We start from the raw sequence: 19628 nt of genomic DNA on the forward strand, positions 1-19628 counted from the left end.
AAACATTTCCAGAATCCGTCCCTTCCTCTCACAAGAAGCAACCAAAATGCTTGTGCATGCTCTAATCACATCCTGTCTTGACTACTACTCTGTGGTCTACTAAAAAAGAGACTTTCACCTCTCCAGTCCCTACAGAACTCTGCTGCCTCATCCTCATCCTCTCCTCTGAGGCTACCTGTTATCTCAAGGATCCAGTAAACTCTTCACCCTATCATACAAAGCTCTTTATAAGTTGTCACCTTTTTAAATGTCCTCACTAATCTACAGATACCATCCCACTCGGAACTTTCACTCTTCCGAGGAGGAAACCCTATGATCCTCTAGCATTATAATAATACAATCATTTGTATAGCGCTTTTCTCCTGTCTTACTCCAAGCGCTCAAGAGCTGAAGACACTGGGACGTGCCTAACCAGAATCGGAATCATTTCTTTCGCCAAGTACAACAGGGTTGTACCTGGAATTATTTTTGCTAAATACAGAGTCGGTACACTGTCCAGCCACCCTGTACACTATCCAGCCACCTTAGACTCCTCTTCTCACTCTCGCATCCAGGCCTTTTCACTTGCCTCCTCTCTCCTTTGGAACGCTCTCATACAGCCTGCTCATCCTGCTCTGAGCCTGGAAACTTTCAAACGTACTCTCAAAACACAACTGTTCAGACAAGCCTATACTTTGCTCAGGCCCGGATTTACATCACAGGAGCCTATAGGCACAGATGTCCTGGTACCCTAGACTCCACCCTCCATGAGCCTACAAACCCTTGCCGAACCGCAATGCAAGTGCGCTGGCTGTCACTTCTCACTTACGTGTCATAGCTACAGGTGTCCCTTAGCATTAGGTAGCCAGAGATACCCTCGATATTAAGTAGCTAGTGGTGCCCCAACTGAAGGGAGATCTTGTCAGTGGAATGCCGAGAGCTGGGTGAGTACCTTCTCATTTACTCTCTGCTTGGGACTCTGCATAGGTAAGGAGGGAGGGAGGCACTAGAGGAGTGAGCCGCCTTTCCATCATCGGGGGCCTGTAGGCACGAGCCTACAGTGCCTTATGGTTAATCCAGCCCTGACTTTGCTATAGGTAGCATTGGTGGCTAACTGCTTCAGCCGCTAACCCATGTGTCTCCTTCCCTAGTGTCTCCACCCCACCACCCTTTAGATTGTTAGCTCGCAGGGACCGCCTCCTCGTGTTTCTTATTCTGCTGTAATTTATCATTTGAACAGGTACCAGTATTGGTGATGTCTCAAACCATCAACTATGTACTACTGGTATGTATTTGTATTGCTAGATGTCCTGATTGTACAGAGTTTTGAATGTCTCATGTATCTATGCTCCCCACTCTTTGTTTTGTACCATGTATAGCGCTACAGAAGATGTTGGCACTATATAAATAATAATAATAATGGGGAGGCTGCCTGGCAACCGTTTGTGCTCAGTGCTAGCTAGTGCCCAGCCAGTGGATGGCAGCAGCTGACAGGTGGTGAAATCACTGCCTTCAGCTTCTCGTGGGAAAAAGGGCCTAATTGCTTTAGTAGTTAGTCAACTCACTAAGGGCTTGATTCACTAAAGGGTGTCAAGTGTTAGCACGGCAGTAAAAAGCCGCTTTGCACGTGCAAACTACTTAGCACCCAAGTTTGCACGTGCAACGCCTTAACACTCGAGTTTGCACGTGCAAAGCCTTTACACGTGATAACTAAGTTATCATGTTTTGTGAATCAAGCCCATTGATTTCAAGGCTTTGCACGTGCAAACTAGGTTGCTAAGTAGTTTGCACGTGCTAACTAGGGTGCTAAGTAGTTTACACATGCTAACTAGGGTGCCATGTAGTTTGCACATGCTAACTACGGTGCTAAGTAGTTTGCACGTGCTAACTAGGGTGCTAAGTAGTTTGCACGTGCTAACTAGGGTGCTAAGTAGTTTACACATGCTAACTAGGGTGCCATGTAGTTTGCACATGCTAACTACGGTGCTAAGTAGTTTGCACGTGCTAACTAGGGTACTAAGTAGTTTGCACGTGCTAACTAGGGTGCTAAGTAGTGTGCACCTGCTAACTAGGGTGCTAAGTAGTTTGCACGTGCTAACTAGGGTGCTAGTACACATATGCAAAACTGACCAATTTTACCACCTCCATGTAGTATTATTATTATTATTTATTTATAAAGCGCCAACATATTCCGTGGCGCTGTACAACGTAAGAAAACAAACAAGGGATACATAATGATACAGACAATGATATACGTCAAATATGAACACTGATACAAGATACAGCACTGCTGATTACAATTTGATTTAACATGATGACTAAAATGTATAAATGTCTAACAGTGTGCAAGCAATTCAATTAATAACAGTCCATGACACAAAAGGGTGAGAGCCCTGCCCTTGCGAGCTTACAATCTAAAGGATAAGTAGTATGAGGGCACACAGATTTTGAATACAATGAACAGATTGTGTAGGTAAGCTCTCATTACATGGAGATGGTAAAATTGGCCAATCATTGCCCAATCAAAACTGAATGTGTGTACTGGAGTGAAGGGGTATAGTCAGATATCTCTGGTAATACTGTCCTATGCACTGGTATGAGCGGCAGTCAGGTAGTTTGAGTTGCACGAATAACGGAATGCGCTGCACACCAGCAATGTGTGTATAAGTGTCGGTGAATTGCCATATAATGCCTGTGCAAGGCAATTTTACAGCTATTTCCTGACTATACCCCTATATTTACTGTCACATTTATATGTTTTTATAGCCTTTGTAATAGGCACCTATTCTTGTAAGCTACTTCGTACAGTAAGACAGAAGGTATTGGTGCTACATGAACAACTATTAACAATAATTGTATATATTCTTAGCATCCATTATCTTCCTGGTTCCGGGGTGTAACATTGTTTTTTCTAAGTAGTCTAAAATGTGCCATTAGTTGCCATATAATGGATGCCAATATGTAATCTTGCATAAACACAGACATGCTATTCGCTGTTATTTTTGGTACTTTAAAGTGGACCTGAACAAGACACAAGGAAAACACAGATTAATCCACCCTGTATGTATTTCGAGAGTTTAAAGGCGTTATCAGGCACACAAAAAAAAAAGTGTTTCACTTCACTGGGGCTTCTCCCAGCCCCATGCAGCCATCCTGTGCCCTCGTCACTTACTGCTGCTCCTGTCCCCCACCGCCAGCTAGTTTTTGTTTTTGCCAACCTCGGGGTCGGTGGGCCGCATTGCGTCCATTTTATGCATTCCCGCTGGTGCAGGAACATCAACACATACATTTTTACGCGTTACTGGTTTATTTTATGCATTGAACCACTGAAGTGTAAAATGTATGTGTTGATGTTCCTGCACCAGCAGGAATGCGTAAAAATGTACGCAATGTGGCCCGCCAACCCTGAGGTCGGCAAAAACAAAACTAGCTGTCGGCGGGGGAAAGGAGCAGCAGTGAGTGACTACGAGGGCACAGGGTGGCTGCATGGGCTGGTAGAAGCCCCAGGTAAGTGAAACTCATTTTTTTTTTTGCCTGATAATTCCTTTAAAGTGAACCTAAAGGCATAAAAAAAAAAAAGAGATGAACTCACCTGGGGCTTCCCTCAGCCCCCTGCAGACGATCGGTGCCCTCGCAGCTCCGCTCCGATGCCTCTGGACCCGCCGGCGACGACTTCCGGTTTCGCCGTCACCGGCCGACAGGCATGGGAACGCGAGTGATTGTTCGCGTTCCCAGCCTGTGTATCGCCCCCTATGCTGCTATTGCGGCCATAGCTGTAGCCGCAATAGCAGCATAGGGGGCGATATACAGGCTGGGAACGCGAACAATCACTCGCGTTCCCATGCCTGTCGGCCGGTGACGGCGAAACCGGAAGTCGTCGCCGGCGGGTCCAGAGGCATCAGACCGGAGCTGCGAGGGCACCGATCGGCTGCAGGGGGCTGAGGGAAGCCCCAGGTGAGTTCATCTCATTTTTTTTTTTGACTTAAGGTTATCTTTAAAGGAGAACTTTAGTGAGAGGTATATGAAGGCTGCCATATTTATTTCCTTTTAAGCAATACCAATTACCTGGCTGTCCTGCTGATCTTCTGCCTCTAATACTTTTAGCCATAGACCCTGAACAAGCATGCAGCAAATCAGGTGTTTCTGACGTTTTTTGTCAGATCTGACAAGATTAGCTGCATGCTTGTTTCTGGTGTGATTCAGCCACTACTTCAGCCAAATAGATCAGCAGGGCTGCCAGGCAACTGATATTTCTTAAGAGGAAATAAATATGGCAGCCTCCATATACCTCTCACTACAGTTCTCCTTTAACCCTTGTAATTCTCCTTCATTTGTGACTAATCACCACTGTAATTTAATCTCTCAGCTGTGTCAGCTCAGAAATCTCCTCTGAGATCATAACAATATGTCTGCTTCCATGAAAGCAGGAAGTCGACACGCTGCAGATTTAGTGCAGGATTTCTATCAGCTGTAACAAATAAATGTTTTTCTATAAAGGTTATTATGCTGTTGCTTATCTTTTAGAGCAAAGAGAAAGTTCTGAGTTCAGGTCTGCAGGAGATAGCAGGAATGAACTCTTCTTGGGCATTTTGTTCTGAGTTCAGTGTCAGGGCTGAAGGTAACACACCCTTTTTATAGATACCCGATGATGCACAACCACCTTATTCCTCAGCATACACATCCATTTGGCATTTGTTGTCCTTGAGAAAGAGACATGCAGTGGTCACGAAACGTCGGAATGTTTTATATTCAGCGATAAACATTAGGTTGTATCCTATATTTGGAGTGCTGATCATCAACTCTGATTACATATTGGTTGTCTGGTGGCCATTGGTGTAAACACCCAGGAACCACAGGGTCATACCCTATGGTGTGCATCACCCAGGGCTGGTGCTATCATAGAGGCAATTGCCCTTAGGGCCCCAGAGCCTGCAGGGGGATCCCAAGGTATCCCCCCCAACTTAATTGTTCCTCCCTGGGGCCCCTGCAGAGTCTCCGGCATAATAGCGCCTCACCTGTCCAGGCGGGCACACACTTCTGTGTGCATGATATTATGTAACAACATGTGACGGGTCACGGAGGAGAAGCGCCCCTGTGAGGATGAAGTCGGGAAGTGCACAGAGCCGGGGACTGACAGAGGAGCACACCCCACCCGGATCAGATGAGGTGCTACTCTGCCAAAAACTCTGCAGGAGCCCCAGGGTGCACAGATAAGGACCCATGTCCACTACACACAGATTCTGGATGCAGAAAAACTGACTCCAATGAATGCCTATGGGCCTGTTTCCACTAAACACAATTTGCAGCTTTCTGCATCATGCATCGTTTCCCATAGCCGCATCCAGAAATCTGGAGCCAGAAAAACTGATGCAGAACTGATGTAGAACTAGTGAAAATAGGCCCTAAGAGTTCAGACACACTATAAGCGCTTTTCTGAGTGCTTGCGATTGATTAGCGCTTTCTGAGTACTTTTTAAAAATCGCTCCCATTCACTTTCATTAAGATTGCGGTAAAAATTTAGTAAAAATCACTGCGATCATGTATGTTTTTACAGTGGGTTGCAAAAGTATTCGGCCCCCTTGAAGTTTTCCACATTTTGTCATATTACTGTCACAAACATGAATCAATTTTATTGGAATTCCACATGAAAGACCAACACAAAGTGGTGTACACGTGAGAAGTGGAACGAAAATCATACATGATTCCAAACATTTTTTACAAATAAATAACTGCAAAGTGGTGTGTGCATAATTATTCGTCCCCCTTTGATCTGAGTGCAGTCAGTTGCCCATAGACATTGCCTGATGAGTGCTAATGACTAAATAGAGTGCGCCTGTGTGTAATCTAATGTCAGTACAAATACAGCTGCTCTGTGAGGGCCTCAGAGGTTGTCTAAGAGAATATTAGGAGCAACAACACCATGAAGTCCAAAGAACACACCAGACAGGTCAGGGATAAAGTTATTGAGAAACTTAAAGCAGGCTTAGGCTACAAAAAGATTTCCAAAGCCTTGAACATCCCACGGAGCACTGTTCAAGTGATCATTCAGAAATGGAAGGAATATGGCACAACTGTAAACCTACCAAGAAAAGGCCATCCACCTAAACTCACAGGCCAAACAAGGAGAGCGCTGATCAGAAATGCAGTCAAGAGGTGACTCTGGACGAGCTGCAGAGATCTACAGGTCAGGGGGGGGAATCTATCCATAGGACAACTATTAGTTGTGCACTGCACAAAGTTGGCCTTTATGGAAGAGTGGCAAGAAGAAAGCCATTATTAACAGAAAAGCATAAGAAGTCCCGTTTGCAGTTTGCCACAAGCCATGTGGGGGACACAGCAACCATGTGGAAGAAGGTGCTCTGGTCAGATGAGACCAAAATGGAACTATTTGGCTAAAATGCAAAACGCTATGTGTGGCAGAAAACTAACACTGCACATCACTCTGAACACACCATCCCCACTGTCAAATATGGTGGTGGCAGCATCATGCTCGGGGGGTGCATCTCTTCAGCAGGGACAGGGAAGCTGGTCAGAGTTGATGGGAAGATGGATGGAGCCAAATACAGGGCAAACTTGGAAGAAAACCTCTTAAAGACTGCAAAAGACTTGAGACTGGGGCGGAGGTTCACCTTCCAGCAGGACAATGACCCTAAACATAAAGCCAGGGCAAAAATGGAATGGTTTAAAACAAAACATATCTATGTGTTAGAATGGCCCAGTCAAAGTCCAGATCTAAATCCAATCGAGGATCTGTGGCAAGATCTGAAAACTGCTGTTCACAAACGCTGTCCATCTAATCTGACTGAGCTGGAGCTGTGCGTACGTACAAAATGGGCGCCCGGACAAAAAGGGCGCGGGGTGTAAACGCTAATTAATAATTAATCATTAATAGCGTTTATAAAAAATAGTGTGCTATATTTCGTTTACAAATAATGTTTTACAAAATTATAAATCATTAAATAATGTTTATGAAATCAGCAATTGTGAAAACATTAATCTTCCCTGTTTCAAAAGTTAAACTTATAATTAGGTTTATTAAAAAAACAATAATATATGTTTAATTGTTATAATTGTATATTATTGTGAATAACCTTCATTTATGGTTTGTTCTTATAATAAAATCTGAAAATATTCTTTATAACAATGATATAAATATTACTACGTTCGTAATAAGTGTTGTAAAACATTAGTAAGTATTACTAAAATGTTACTAAAACTATACCTAAGCCTACTCTCACACAGAACCCTCCCTGTACCTATCCCTAACCCCTAGACCCCCCTGGTGGTGCCTAAACCTAAGACCCCCTGGTGGTGCCTAAACCTAAGACCCCCCTGGTGGTGCCTAAACCTAAGACCCCCCTGTTGGTGCCTAAACCTAGGACCCCCCTGGTGGTGCCTAAACCTAAGACCCCCCATGGTGGTGCCTAAACCTAAGACCCCCCTGGTGGTGCCTAAACCTAAGACCCCCCTGGTGGTGCCTAAACCTAAGACCCCCCTGGTGGTGCCTAAACCTAAGACCCCCCTTTATTATGTGAATAATAATGTTTTACTAATTGTGGCTGCAAAAAATATATTGCAATTTACGTTACGTACTGATCGCTTTATTTTGTGAATAATAATGTTTTACAAACAGTAAGGGATAAAACTTTAAATAATGTTTTAATTAGTTAAATTAGATAAATATGTTTAGTATTTTTATAAACGTTATTCGGCACGGGTGCATTTTATAAACGTAAATCACCACAAGCACACTTATAAATCATTAAAAATCTCCGGGCGCCGTTTGTAAACGTTATTTATGTCCAGCGCCCTTTTTTCCTGCTCGGCGCCCATTAAACACCCTTTTGTCCACTAGCTGCCTGCGCCCTTTTTTCCCGCTTCCTGGAGCTGTTTTGCAAAGAAGAATGGGCAAGGATTTCAGTCTCTAGATGTGCAAAGCTGGTAGAGACATACTCTAAAAGACTGGCAGCTGTAATTGCAGCAAAAGGTGGTTCTACAAAGTATTGACTCAGGGGGCCGAATAATTACGCACACCCCACTTTGCAGTTATTTATTTGTAAAAAAAATGTTTGGAATGATGTATGATTTTCGTTCCACTTCTCACATGTACACCACTTTGTGTTGGTCTTTCACGTGGAATTCCAATAAAATTGATGCATGTTTGTGGCAGTAATATGACATAATGTGGAAAACTTCAAGGGGGCTGAATAATTTTGCAACCCACTGTACATGTACGCAATTGCAAGCACTCCAAAAAGTGCTTATAGTGTGTCTGAGCTCTTCGTGTGTGTTGGGGGGGGGGGGGGGAGATTTGGCTGGACAAAAAGCCCCTCATGCCACTTCTTTTTTTTTTTGGGGGGGGGGGGGGTGGGGCCCTGGATTTATTTTGCCCGGGGGCCTAATTGTTACTAAAACTGTCCCTGGCATCATCACCACCCCTTCTCCTCCACCATATTTGATATTTTTATATATAAGACTGCAGGAATTAACCCATGGGTAATTTGCTCTGTGTTCAGTGTCACTTTAATAAATCCACCCGCGTAGCTATGCTTTAAGTGACAGCTACATTTACACACTCACACCTGTCTAATCATAGGCATCCTATTACTCTGCAGATGGATGAGGTGTTCAGAGGCAGATAAAATTGTGTAAAATGTATTATTTTCCCCATTTTTGTCGGTCTTTTCCTCCTACGCGTTTGAAAGAAAAACACAGAGGGTGAGTTTTCCAGCGGGAACATGAAATGTTGCTATTTTTCTATCCCGTGTCCTGTGGGCTTTCAAGTACCCCCAGAGCACAAAGCAGATATGCGGACGTTTTCTGCCCGGCCTCAGAACCCGTGTCAGGTAGCGCGCTGCAGTGAGCCTTCGGAGCTGCCAAATTTAGGCGCACATGAGTCAGTGTTGTGCTGGGAAGGATTTGAAAAGCCGGCAGGAAGTGTGTCTCATCACCTTGCCGTGTATTCAGCGTTCGGCGTGTATAATGTGAGCACACCGAGAGATCCAGTGATTTTCTGACATGTGAGGAGCCGCGCCGAGTGGAAAAAACGACTGAGGGGGAGGAGGGAAATGCTGACAGGAAAAGTGGGGAATGTGGAAACTCAGCAGGTAGGAGCTATTTGAGCTAAAAATACCCACATCCTACATGATCACTGCCCCACTGTTACACAACACTTCACGCACTTTCCTTAAAATATTTGGAGTGCTGCTAGCGCCCTCACCGGGGCCGCAGGTACTTCTATAGCAAGGTGATGAAACGCGTGCTACCTTACATCACATTATTTCCACACACTGAAAAGTACTACTGATTCGCTGTTTCTGTTACTTTTACTGATTTGCATAGTGTAGAGCTCTTGCATAGCACTGTACAGATGAATATTACATAAGGAAGCACTCAGGCGTTCTTTAGGGTTACCATAAAAGAAATGTTGTATGCAAAGTCGAAATGTCCAAGGCTAAATATTTCCCAGTAGATATAAATGAAGGCAATGGTCACACTATGATGGACTAGTGTTAGCTAGATTTCTGCCAGTCTCTCACAACTCATTGGCCAGTTTCAGGGCAAGACCACCCTCTGCGGGTTCACTAGTGGCGACGTGCCATGGGGCGTGTGACACTGTCTGCTGATTATTTTTACGATACACTCCTAAATGTACAGCTCTGATACTTTAGCCTGGATCACATGTCCATTTTTGGAGGGCTAATGCATGGCCAAGTTTACCACTTCCATGTAGAGATGGCCCGAACCTCCGATTTTCGGTTTGCGAACTTCCGCAAAAGGTTTGGTTCGCGCGAACTTTCGCGAACCGCAATAGACTTCAATGGGGATGCGAATTTTGAAAACTAGAAACATTTATGCTGGCCACAAAAGTGCTGGAAAAGATGTTTCCAGGGGTCTAACACCTGGAGGGGGCATGGATGAGTGGGATACATGCCCAAAGTCCCGGGGAAAAATCTGGATGTGACGCAACGCAGCGTTTTAAGGGCAGAAATACATTGAATTCTAAATTGCAGGACTAAAGTGCTTTCAAACATCTTGCATGTGTATACATCAATCAGGGAGTGTAATTAGAGTACTGCTTCACACTGACACACCAAACTCACTGTGTTACGCAAAGCAAACAGCTGTTTGCGTAGTGACGGGCGTGCTAGACTGGTGCACACCATGGCGAGAGGGTAGGCCGTGGCGGTTTTCAAGCCCATATGTTCGCCGGGCTGTGGTAGCTCAATGATAGAACAACAGTGACTGTCCAGCTGATCAAATTTGGTCTGTCCACAATGAAGCAACGACCTTATTATCTTCTTTAATATAGGTAGGCATAGGTAGGTGCCCCAGTATAGGTAGGTATGCATAGGTAGGTGTCCCAGTATAGGTAGATAGGCATAGGTAGGTGCCCCAGTAGTTAGCTAGGCATAGGTAGGAGTTCCAGTATAGGTAGGTAGGCATAGGTAGGTGCCCTAGTATAGGTAGGTAGGTAGGTAGGCATAGGTAGGTGTTCCTGTATAGGTAGGTAGGTGCCCCAGTAGTTAGGTAGGCATAGGTAGGTGTCCCAGTATAGATAGTTAGGCAAGGCCTGGCTGGCACAGTAATAGCAATTACCAAGGTCCAGCTGCAGCAGATAGGGCTGTATAATGCAGTGTCAGTGGGCAACACAAAAAAAACAACACATCAGGAGACCATTAGCTCTCAAAAGAGCTGTTGAGGGGTACTATTTTAGCAATAACAATCAGCCAGAAGCAAGCCAACAAGCCAAGAGCCTAACTAAACTTTCCCTATGAGAATCTGTCAGCAGCTGCCCCTTCACTAATTACTGCAGGCACACGAGTGAGTGTAATAGCCAGCGCTGCCTGCCTTTTATAAGGGGGGAGTGGCTCCAGGAGAGAGTGTAGCCTAATAGGCTACAATGTGCCTGCTGACTGTGATGTAGAGCAGTGTTTCTCAACATTTTATTGGTATGTACCCCTTTTAAAACCCTGTGCTCACCAAGTACCCCCTGTTATAGTCAAAATTATCACAAGTACCCCATGACAAATATATATTTAATGGTAGCACATGATAATTGGTCCTAAACAATTTCCAAGCATTTACTATTGCTTTTAATTAGATAAAATACTGATTTGGTGTTGTTTAAGTTAGATTTATCATTTTCTAAAACTCAAAATTTGTTATTCTTGGTTAAGTATGTTAAGACTGAGTACCCCCTGGAACCATCAGAAGTACCCCCTGGGGTACGCGTACCACACGTTGAGAACCTAGGATGTAGAGGGTCAAAGTTGACCCTAATGGAGCATTATGGGGGCGAACCAAACTTCCAGAAAAGTTTGCCTTCGCTGGCCAACGCAAACCACCGAAAGTTCGCCTGGAACCGTTCGGGCCATCTCTACTTCCATGTAGTATGAGAGTTCACCTACACAATCTACTCAGTAGTATAGTATCTCCGTGCCCCCCACTCTCCCCCCCCCCCCCCCACCCCGGCACTCTCTAAGGTAACGTCTGGTGCTCAGTGTATTCTCTTTGGCACTCCCTCAGCATTATGTCAGGTAATGACTGGTGCCTGGCACTCCCTCGGCACTCTCTTAGGTAAAGTCCAGTGCTCGGTGCTCATTCTGTTCTCTGTGGCACCCCCTTTAGCATTCTCACAGGTAACGTTCGGTGCTCTCTCCGACGCCCCCTCAGCACTCTCTTAGGTAATGACCGGTGCTCATTGTGTTTTCTCTGGTTACGCCCTCAGTACTCTCTGGTAATGACGGGTGCTCATTCTATTCTCTCCGGCGCCCCCCCCCCCCCCCCTCCCCTCAGCACTCTCACAGGTCACGTTCGGTGCTCATTGTGTTCTCTCTGGTGCCTCCCTCAGCTCTCTCTAAGGTATGGTTCAGTGCTCATTGTGTTCTCTCTGGTGCCCCCCTCAGCTCTCTCTAAGGTATGGTTCAGTGCTCATTGTGTTCTCTCTGGTGCCCCCCTCAGCTCTCTCTAAGGTATGGTCCAGTGCTCATTGTGTTCTCTCTGGTGCCCCCCTCAGCTCTCTCTAAGGTATGGTCCAGTGCTCATTGTGTTCTCTCTGGCGCCCTCCCTCAGCTCTCTCTAAGGTATGGTTCAGTGCTCATTGTGTTCTCTCTGGTGCCCCTACTCAGCTCTCTCTAAGGTATGGTCCAGTGCTCATTGTGTTCTCTCTGGTGCCCCCCTCAGCTCTCTCTAAGGTATGGTCCAGTGCTCATTGTGTTCTCTCTGGTGCCCCCCTCAGCTCTCTCTAAGGTATGGTCCAGTGCTCATTGTGTTCTCTCTGGTGCCCCCCTCAGCTCTCTCTAAGGTATGGTCCAGTGCTCATTGTGTTCTCTCTGGCGCCCTCCCTCAGCTCTCTCTAAGGTATGGTCCAGTGCTCATTGTGTTCTCTCTGGTGCCCCCCTCAGCTCTCTCTAAGGTATGGTCCAGTGCTTATTGTGTTCTCTCTGGCGCCCTCCCTCAGCTCTCTCTAAGGTATGGTCCAGTGCTCATTGTGTTCTCTCTGGCGCCCTCCCTCAGCTCTCTCTAAGGTATGGTCCAGTGCTCATTGTGTTCTTGCTGGCCTCCCAAGAGTGCGGTGGTCTAATTACTCTAAAGGTGGCCACACACGATACAATAAAATGATCCGATTTTACGGAAATTCGATAAACATGATCGGATTCCCCGAAAAATCAAAAGTTTATTTTTTTCATTCGACTGAAAAATCTGATCGGATTTCCCATTTTGTTTGATTTTTATCGATCCGGAATGCTGGAAATTTGTCTTCAATTTTTCTAAAGGTTGTATGGTGTGTGTTAGATTGTCAATTTATTAATATACACAACCTAGCAATTTTCTCAGCGTTTTCAATAATTTTTATCATAATTGGGGAAAAATTGAACATAGGTGTGTGGTACATTGGTCATATTTTTGAAATGTTACAATCAGTCAGAAAAATTGATTGCAATTCTTAAATTGAACAGATATTTAAAAAATTGTATGGTGTGTGGCCACCTTTAGAATGATGGTTTACCAAAGCTTGCAAAACCATTCAGGATGACATTTTCTACATTCTAAACACACACTGCAAGTAATACCAGGGAATACATTTGTTATGCGGGTGAGACTATTCTAGTGTTTTTCACAAGAAAAAAATAACTTACTTTTGGGGGTTAATTTTCACCTGGTTACCCTTAGGGAAGTGGACTTCCTTTAGGAAGCTATGCGTATATCCACCGCCCACAGGAGACATGCTTGAGGAATGATTTGTCACTGGCAGGGGGAAAAAAGACATTCCGTGAGGTTTTCATTCTGTGTGGATCAATTCATGCTTGGGGCAGACTAATCAATCCTATGGCGGGTTACAGTGCCTATCCCCAGTATACAGATATGGAAAATGCACAGCTATGTGTTATGAAGCGCAGGCAGAACTGGATCTCACTCTGAATTCGGCAAACTTTTCAGAGTTTTCACTAGAGAGTTACAATGGTAAATCAAGCTCTGCAAATAGTTCCAATCTGGCCAACTCTCCCCCACATCCTGTCCTGACAGAAGGTGAGGAGAATGTACTAACAGCATATCTCCCAACTATTTGAGATGAGAAAGAGGGACACTTAAGCCACGCTTCTGCCACACCCCTTATCACGCCCCTATCACACCCCTAGTCACACATACCATAAAGATTTCATAAGAAAAATATGTTGTTTTATAATTCAAACCATGCTGGTCCTTTCTATCCTGGTTCATTTTCCTTCATATTAACATTTTAAAATTAGTAATATATCAATTTAAAGGATGGAAATAAAGCTTAGAGTCAATCAAACACATTTTTTAGTAGAGAAATATAAATATTTACATAGAAAGAGGGACGACGTCCTGAAAGAGGGACAACTGATGCAGAAAGAGGGACTGTCCCTCCAAAAGAGGGACAGTTGGGAGCTATGCTAACAAGCACAGGAATAATGCTTCTATATTTATTTGTGAATATGTCAAGTTTTTATTGCTGTCCTTCACTTCTCATCACCTGGGCTGCACATTAAGGTTTTGGAGGTCTCAGCATAAGAAGGGAGAAAGAATTTTACCAGTGGGGCCAGGGGCATAATTAGAAATCATTGGGTGGGCCCCCAATATTGACACATTTTCCTACCCTTGCCTACCCGTGGTGACCCTCAGTGCCTGGTGGGTTATAAAACACAAGTGGACATCATGGTCTTCACACCCATAACACGTGTAGCCACAAAAATACCTTATCTGAAGAATGGACCCCTTTATCAGAGGGAGTGAAGTAGTAGTTTGGTCCCCTTCACAGCTTTGCCATGCCTGTCAAAATGCATGACAGCAGACAAATCATGCTATAGTCCTAGCAAAGAAACCGTATGGCCCTTATTCCTTTTACATTTTCTTCTAGGAGATAATTTTCTTCTTATGTTTAACCGCTTGAGGACCACAGGCGTACACCCCCCTAGGGACCAGGCCATTTTTTGCAATTCAGCAGTCTGCAGCTTTAGTAGTGTTGCTGAAAAGCGGACACAACTGCGCACAACTGCACACAACTGCGTTAGTGGGCTCAGGCCCTTAGCACACAAAGGAACCTTGCTCCCTTTTCTTGCCACCAACAGAGCTTTCTTTTGGTGGCATCTGATTGCTGCAACTTTTTTTTAAATTAATTTAAATGTTTTTTTTTTCAATAAAAATGTTTTTTTCCTCCCTCCCTCCCTCCCTTTCCTGAGAGCCAATCAGTGTGATCGTCTCTCATAGGCATCAGTCTATGAGAGTGATCTGTTTGTGAGCCTCTCCTGGGGACAGCTCAGTGACAGAGCTGTCCCCCCGTACAGCACTACACTAGATCGCAGTGCTGTACAAGTTTTGCAGCCAATTTTTTTTTATCTTATTATACAGCCTGCCAGCCACGATCGCAGCTGTCAGGTTGTTTACACAGCGCGGATCCGTCTCCGCTGATCTCCGCCCCCAGGACTTGACGCCAATCAGCGTTCGGCGGTCCTGGGGGAGCCATCCCCCCGATGCCCATCGGCGTTAGGCAGTCGGGAAGGGGTTAAAATAACTTTTCTGCACTCTGCAATTTAAAAAGTACCAAAAAGTAAGTGAATAAGTACTATCAAAATTGTTCTGAGTACTTTCTTGCTTGCCGGGGACTTAAAAGGCATTTTATTGAGAAGACGTGAAAATATTACCTAGGAGAAAACGTAGGGGGAAAAATGAATTGCATCAGGCTCCCGTGCCCATTAGTTTTTTTTACTTTTTCTCCTGAGTTTTCTCCTAAGTGATATTATCACACCTCGTCATAAAATGCATCAGAAAATACTGAAATACTCAAATTAAATTTAAGAGTACCTTTTTACCAACTTTTAGGTATTTTTTCAATTGAAAAATGGTTTAAAAAGTTGTTTTAAAGAAGCCATGAAAATTATCTCCAAGGCGATAACTCATGAGACAGTTACTTGCATATGGGCCCATGTGTCTGTTCATGGATTTGATAACCAATCAAAGGAATCCAAGTGTGGTGATATATTGGGGTGCTGATGATGTTAAGGATAATACAGGAACATATTTCTTTCATTTTTCTGACTGTGATGTCGGCTACAGCCATTCTGGCTTTCTGGGAAACTGTGTTTGCTGTATGACACTGAAGGTCTTTGAGCTTTTGTAGTCAGTTCTTCTGGAAGGTGGATGCTGCTAATTGAATCTCCTGTAGTACATTTGCATTTGAGGGAGGACAATAGCAGACAATCTCGGAGGTGATTGTCTGTGTCTGTTTACAGGCAATTACAGGCAAACTGCTACCTGTAACCAAAATGCAATCTTTTGATGCATGGACTAGACCTGTCAAACTGTAGACGTCTGCCTGTGGGAATTGGATTTCGACCGAACACAGGATTGCTTTGAAGTCTGCTAGGTGTGACAGAAAAAGCCTTGAAATTTGCATGTGACAAGTGGCTCGGCAGACCGTGAGGTCACAAACGGGGAAATTGCGTTAGTTTTGGGGAGGGAACATTCAATGCCGCAGGCCCCAAATGGGCCTATAAGAACCTGCACAGGTTTTTCACAAATCGTAGCTCTCTGGAGATCGCAAGGACGCTAAGGGCTGCCCGACTACTGGTCGAAGCGGGGTTCTCCCGCCAATGACGTTCAAACAACGCTGATAATGTTTATTTTTCCCCGTTTATTTCGGTAAGCAAATAGCTTTGTGTGTACTTTTGTAAACTCTTCATTTTGTACCTTTTTACTTTGCTTTTGTAAATCTTTTGTATATATTATTTTCTGCATTGTTCCACTTTTTCCTGGAATATTAAATTGCTATTTATTAAGTTTGACTTCTGCTGTACTAAACTAACACTCATAGGGGCCTGATTCACAAAGCGGTGCTAACAGTTAGCACGCTGGTGAAAAGCCCTTTATCATGCCTAAACTCGGTTTAGGCATGATAAGTTTAGGTGTGATAAGTTTAGGTGTGATAAGTTTAGGCATGATAAGTTTAGGTGTGATAAGTTTAGGCATGATAAGTTTAAGCGCCAACTGCGTTAGCACCGCAGTGCACAGCTGATCAAAAGTTTTACGCTAGCAAAGTCTGGTGCACTTTGTATAAAGTTTAATGGTGCTGCTTTGCGTGCAGGACTTTGCAAGCGATCTAAACTTATCTAAACTTATCATGCCTAAACTTATCACACCTAAACTTATCATGCCTAAACTTATCACACCTAAACTGCCTTTTCACCAGCGTGGTGCAATGGTTATCATGCCTAAAGTCTCTAACTGGGTTATCACCGCTTTGTGAATCGAGCCCATAGCCTAGAAGAGACTGAAGTGTAACTGTGTACAAGTCCATGCCTAATTGTTGTTTGAGCAACCCTACCGTATAAGATTGTGATTGCATTGTGTGTGGGGTGTTTGTCACACGCTGGCCTAAAGCACGCAGCTGACCCAACGTACGAAAACGCCAGTGCGAGTAGCTCGACAGCAGAGTGGCTAACAGTATCATTCGGAACGACTGTTAGTGGTTTTGCTTCACTACAGTGTAATATTGCAATTGTGCGTGTGCGTGCATGGCGTTCCCGTATTCGGCCTAAAGCGCAAAGCTGACCCGAATACGAAAACGCGGATTGCATGAGCACTCAGAGTGGACGTTTCTAGCAACAGCTAGTGGTGGCAGTGGGAAGTGTTCTGAGGGGTCACAGCCTTGTCTGTAGCTTGAATAAGGCTGTTCCCCGCTTGATCTGGTCAAACCCGCAGTCGGGAACCATATACGCAGGCGTGCCGCAGGCCGGTTCCTGACACCAAGTGCACACCTAATTAAAGGTATGCAGTGGTTTGTAGTGATGTCATTGCCAGACTGTGGTCTCAGGGATGTTATGCATTTCACGGTACTGGCATCAATCAATAGCAACACTCCTGAGTTCAGCTCGTCCATAAAGGGAAATCTGCAATCAGTTATTTTTCTCCCTAATTTGAGTCGCTGCCTTGTAAGAAGCTAATAATAAACAGACCTGCCATTTTCATCAGCCCCGCTAGGCAAGGTTCGCTGACCCAGACACCCATTATTCATAGGCTCCGCTAATCACTGACTCGTCCGCTGGAATCTATACTAATTAGCATCAGTAGCGTGCCATGTCACGATGCGCCTGTTCTGCAGCCAAGCTCTGTGAACTGGCACTCATCGCTCCTCACTGCGTGATTAGTTTGATCTGCGGTACCAAAGCACGGAAGCTTTTGGAGACGGGAAGGGAAGTGCGTATTTCCAAGATGTTGCAAGTAATTTAGCACAGGAGATGGTTCATCATTGCCCGTCATGCCGCTACAGCAGGCCTGGGACATGTGGATTCAGCAATACCAGTCTGCATTGCAGAGTGAAGACTGAAACATGGAAAGTGGAAAACTTGTTATAAAAGTATTAACTGTATAACATATACAAACTGCATTCCATCGATTCTAGAGGTGTGGTCAGCTTATAGGGACAACAAACAGATGATCTGCATATTCAGAAGTGATGCATTGCGGAAGACCTCATATACTCATTCCAACCTGAATAATTGCAAATACCTTCTGTTTAAAGAAGGTAAACTTTTGTTATGTATAGACTGTGTAAGAGAAACCAATTGACAGCAGACAGGAACACTTTACAGTCAAATCACCAGCGCCCTACTTATAAGGAAATGCAGACAAAATAACATAATTGATAAAATTGCCTTTTTTTTTTTTTTTTTTTTAAACAATATTTATTTATAAATAATTGTAGTCAGTGTTGCCCATTGTAAATGTTTTCTTCTCCCTGATTTACATTCTGAAGAGGAAGAGGTTAAAGATAAACTTTGACCCAGAATAGATCTTCATCCCAATTAGTAGCAGATAACCCTTTTCCCACAATAAGTCTTTCCCTTTTCTTCAAAAGATTATCAGGGCATCTGTGTGGTTGAGATTGTGATGAAACCCCTACCACTTTTGATATAAGGGCCTACAAGCCGCTTCCTCAGAGGCACACTGTATACAAACATCCAATATGGACCAAACGAGATATATAGCCCCGAAAAGTAGTTAGGTATAGGTCCCTTCAATATAGGTTAGATAAATATGTGCCTTCAGTATAGGTTAGCTGGGTATATGTGCCTTTAGTATAGGTTAGCTAGGTATAGATGCCTGTAGTATAGGTTAGCTGGGCGTATGTGCCTGTAGTATAGGTTAGCTGGGTATGTGCCCTTAGTACAGGTTAGCTGGGTATATGTGCCATTAGTACAGGTTAGCTGGGTATATGTGCCCTTAGTATAGGATAGCTGGGTATATGTGCCCTTAGTATAAGTTAGCTGGGTATATGTGCCCTTAGTATAGGATAGCTGGGTATATGTGCCATTAGTATAGGATAGCTGGGTATATGTGCCATTAGTATAGGATAGCTGGGTATATGTGCCCTTAGTATAGGTTAGCTGGGTATATGTGCCCTTAGTATAGGTTAGCTGGGTATATGTGCCCTTAGTATAGGTTAGCTGGGTATATGTGCCCTTAGTATAGGTTAGCTGGGTATATGTGCCCTTAGTATAGGTTAGCTGGGTATATGTGCCATTAGTATAGTATAGCTGGGTATATGTGCCATTAGTATAGGATAGCTGGGTATATGTGCGCTTAGTATAGGATAGCTGGGTATATGTGCCCTTAGTATAGGTTAGCTGGGTATATGTGCCCTTAGTATAAGATAGCTGGGTATATGTGCCCTTAGTATAGGATAGCTGGGTATATGTGCCATTAGTATAGGATAGCTGGGTATATGTGCCCTTAGTATTGGATAGCTGGGTATATGTGCCCTTAGTATAGGTTAGCTGGGTATATGTGCCATTAGTATAAGATAGCTGGGTATATGTGCCCTTAGTATAGGATAGCTGGGTATATGTGCCATTAGTATAGGATAGCTGGGTATATGTGCCCTTAGTATAGGTTAGCTGGGTATATGTGCCCTTAGTATAGGTTAGCTGGGTATATGTGCCCTTAGTATAGTATAGCTGGGTATATGTGCCCTTAGTATAGGTTAGCTGGGTATATGTGCCATTAGTATAGGATAGCTGGGTATATGTGCCATTAGTATAGGATAGCTGGGTATATGTGCGCTTAGTATAGGATAGCTGGGTATATGTGCCCTTAGTATAGGTTAGCTGGGTATATGTGCCCTT

At 44.2% G+C, this 19628-nt stretch overlaps 1 protein-coding gene and 1 long non-coding RNA gene across 3 annotated transcripts in view; one reads left to right on the forward strand and one right to left on the reverse strand.

Annotated features, from left to right (window-relative positions):
- Window positions 1-19628, forward strand: part of LOC137562740 (uncharacterized) — a 113284-nt gene that overhangs the window by 81821 nt on the left and 11835 nt on the right. The window lies entirely within an intron of this gene.
- LOC137562738 (3',5'-cyclic-AMP phosphodiesterase 4B-like) overlaps window positions 1-19628 on the reverse strand; it is an 810374-nt gene that overhangs the window by 8976 nt on the left and 781770 nt on the right. For both annotated transcript variants that reach the window (XM_068274387.1, XM_068274386.1), the window contains one exon: window positions 13122-13230. In XM_068274387.1, coding sequence (XP_068130488.1) covers window positions 13179-13230 — 52 coding nt within the window. In that variant the 3' untranslated portion in view covers window positions 13122-13178. The remainder of the gene's footprint in view (window positions 1-13121; window positions 13231-19628) is intronic.

This window comes from Hyperolius riggenbachi, chromosome 3 (assembly GCF_040937935.1).
Source record: "Hyperolius riggenbachi isolate aHypRig1 chromosome 3, aHypRig1.pri, whole genome shotgun sequence".
Taxonomy (NCBI): Eukaryota; Metazoa; Chordata; class Amphibia; order Anura; family Hyperoliidae; genus Hyperolius; species Hyperolius riggenbachi.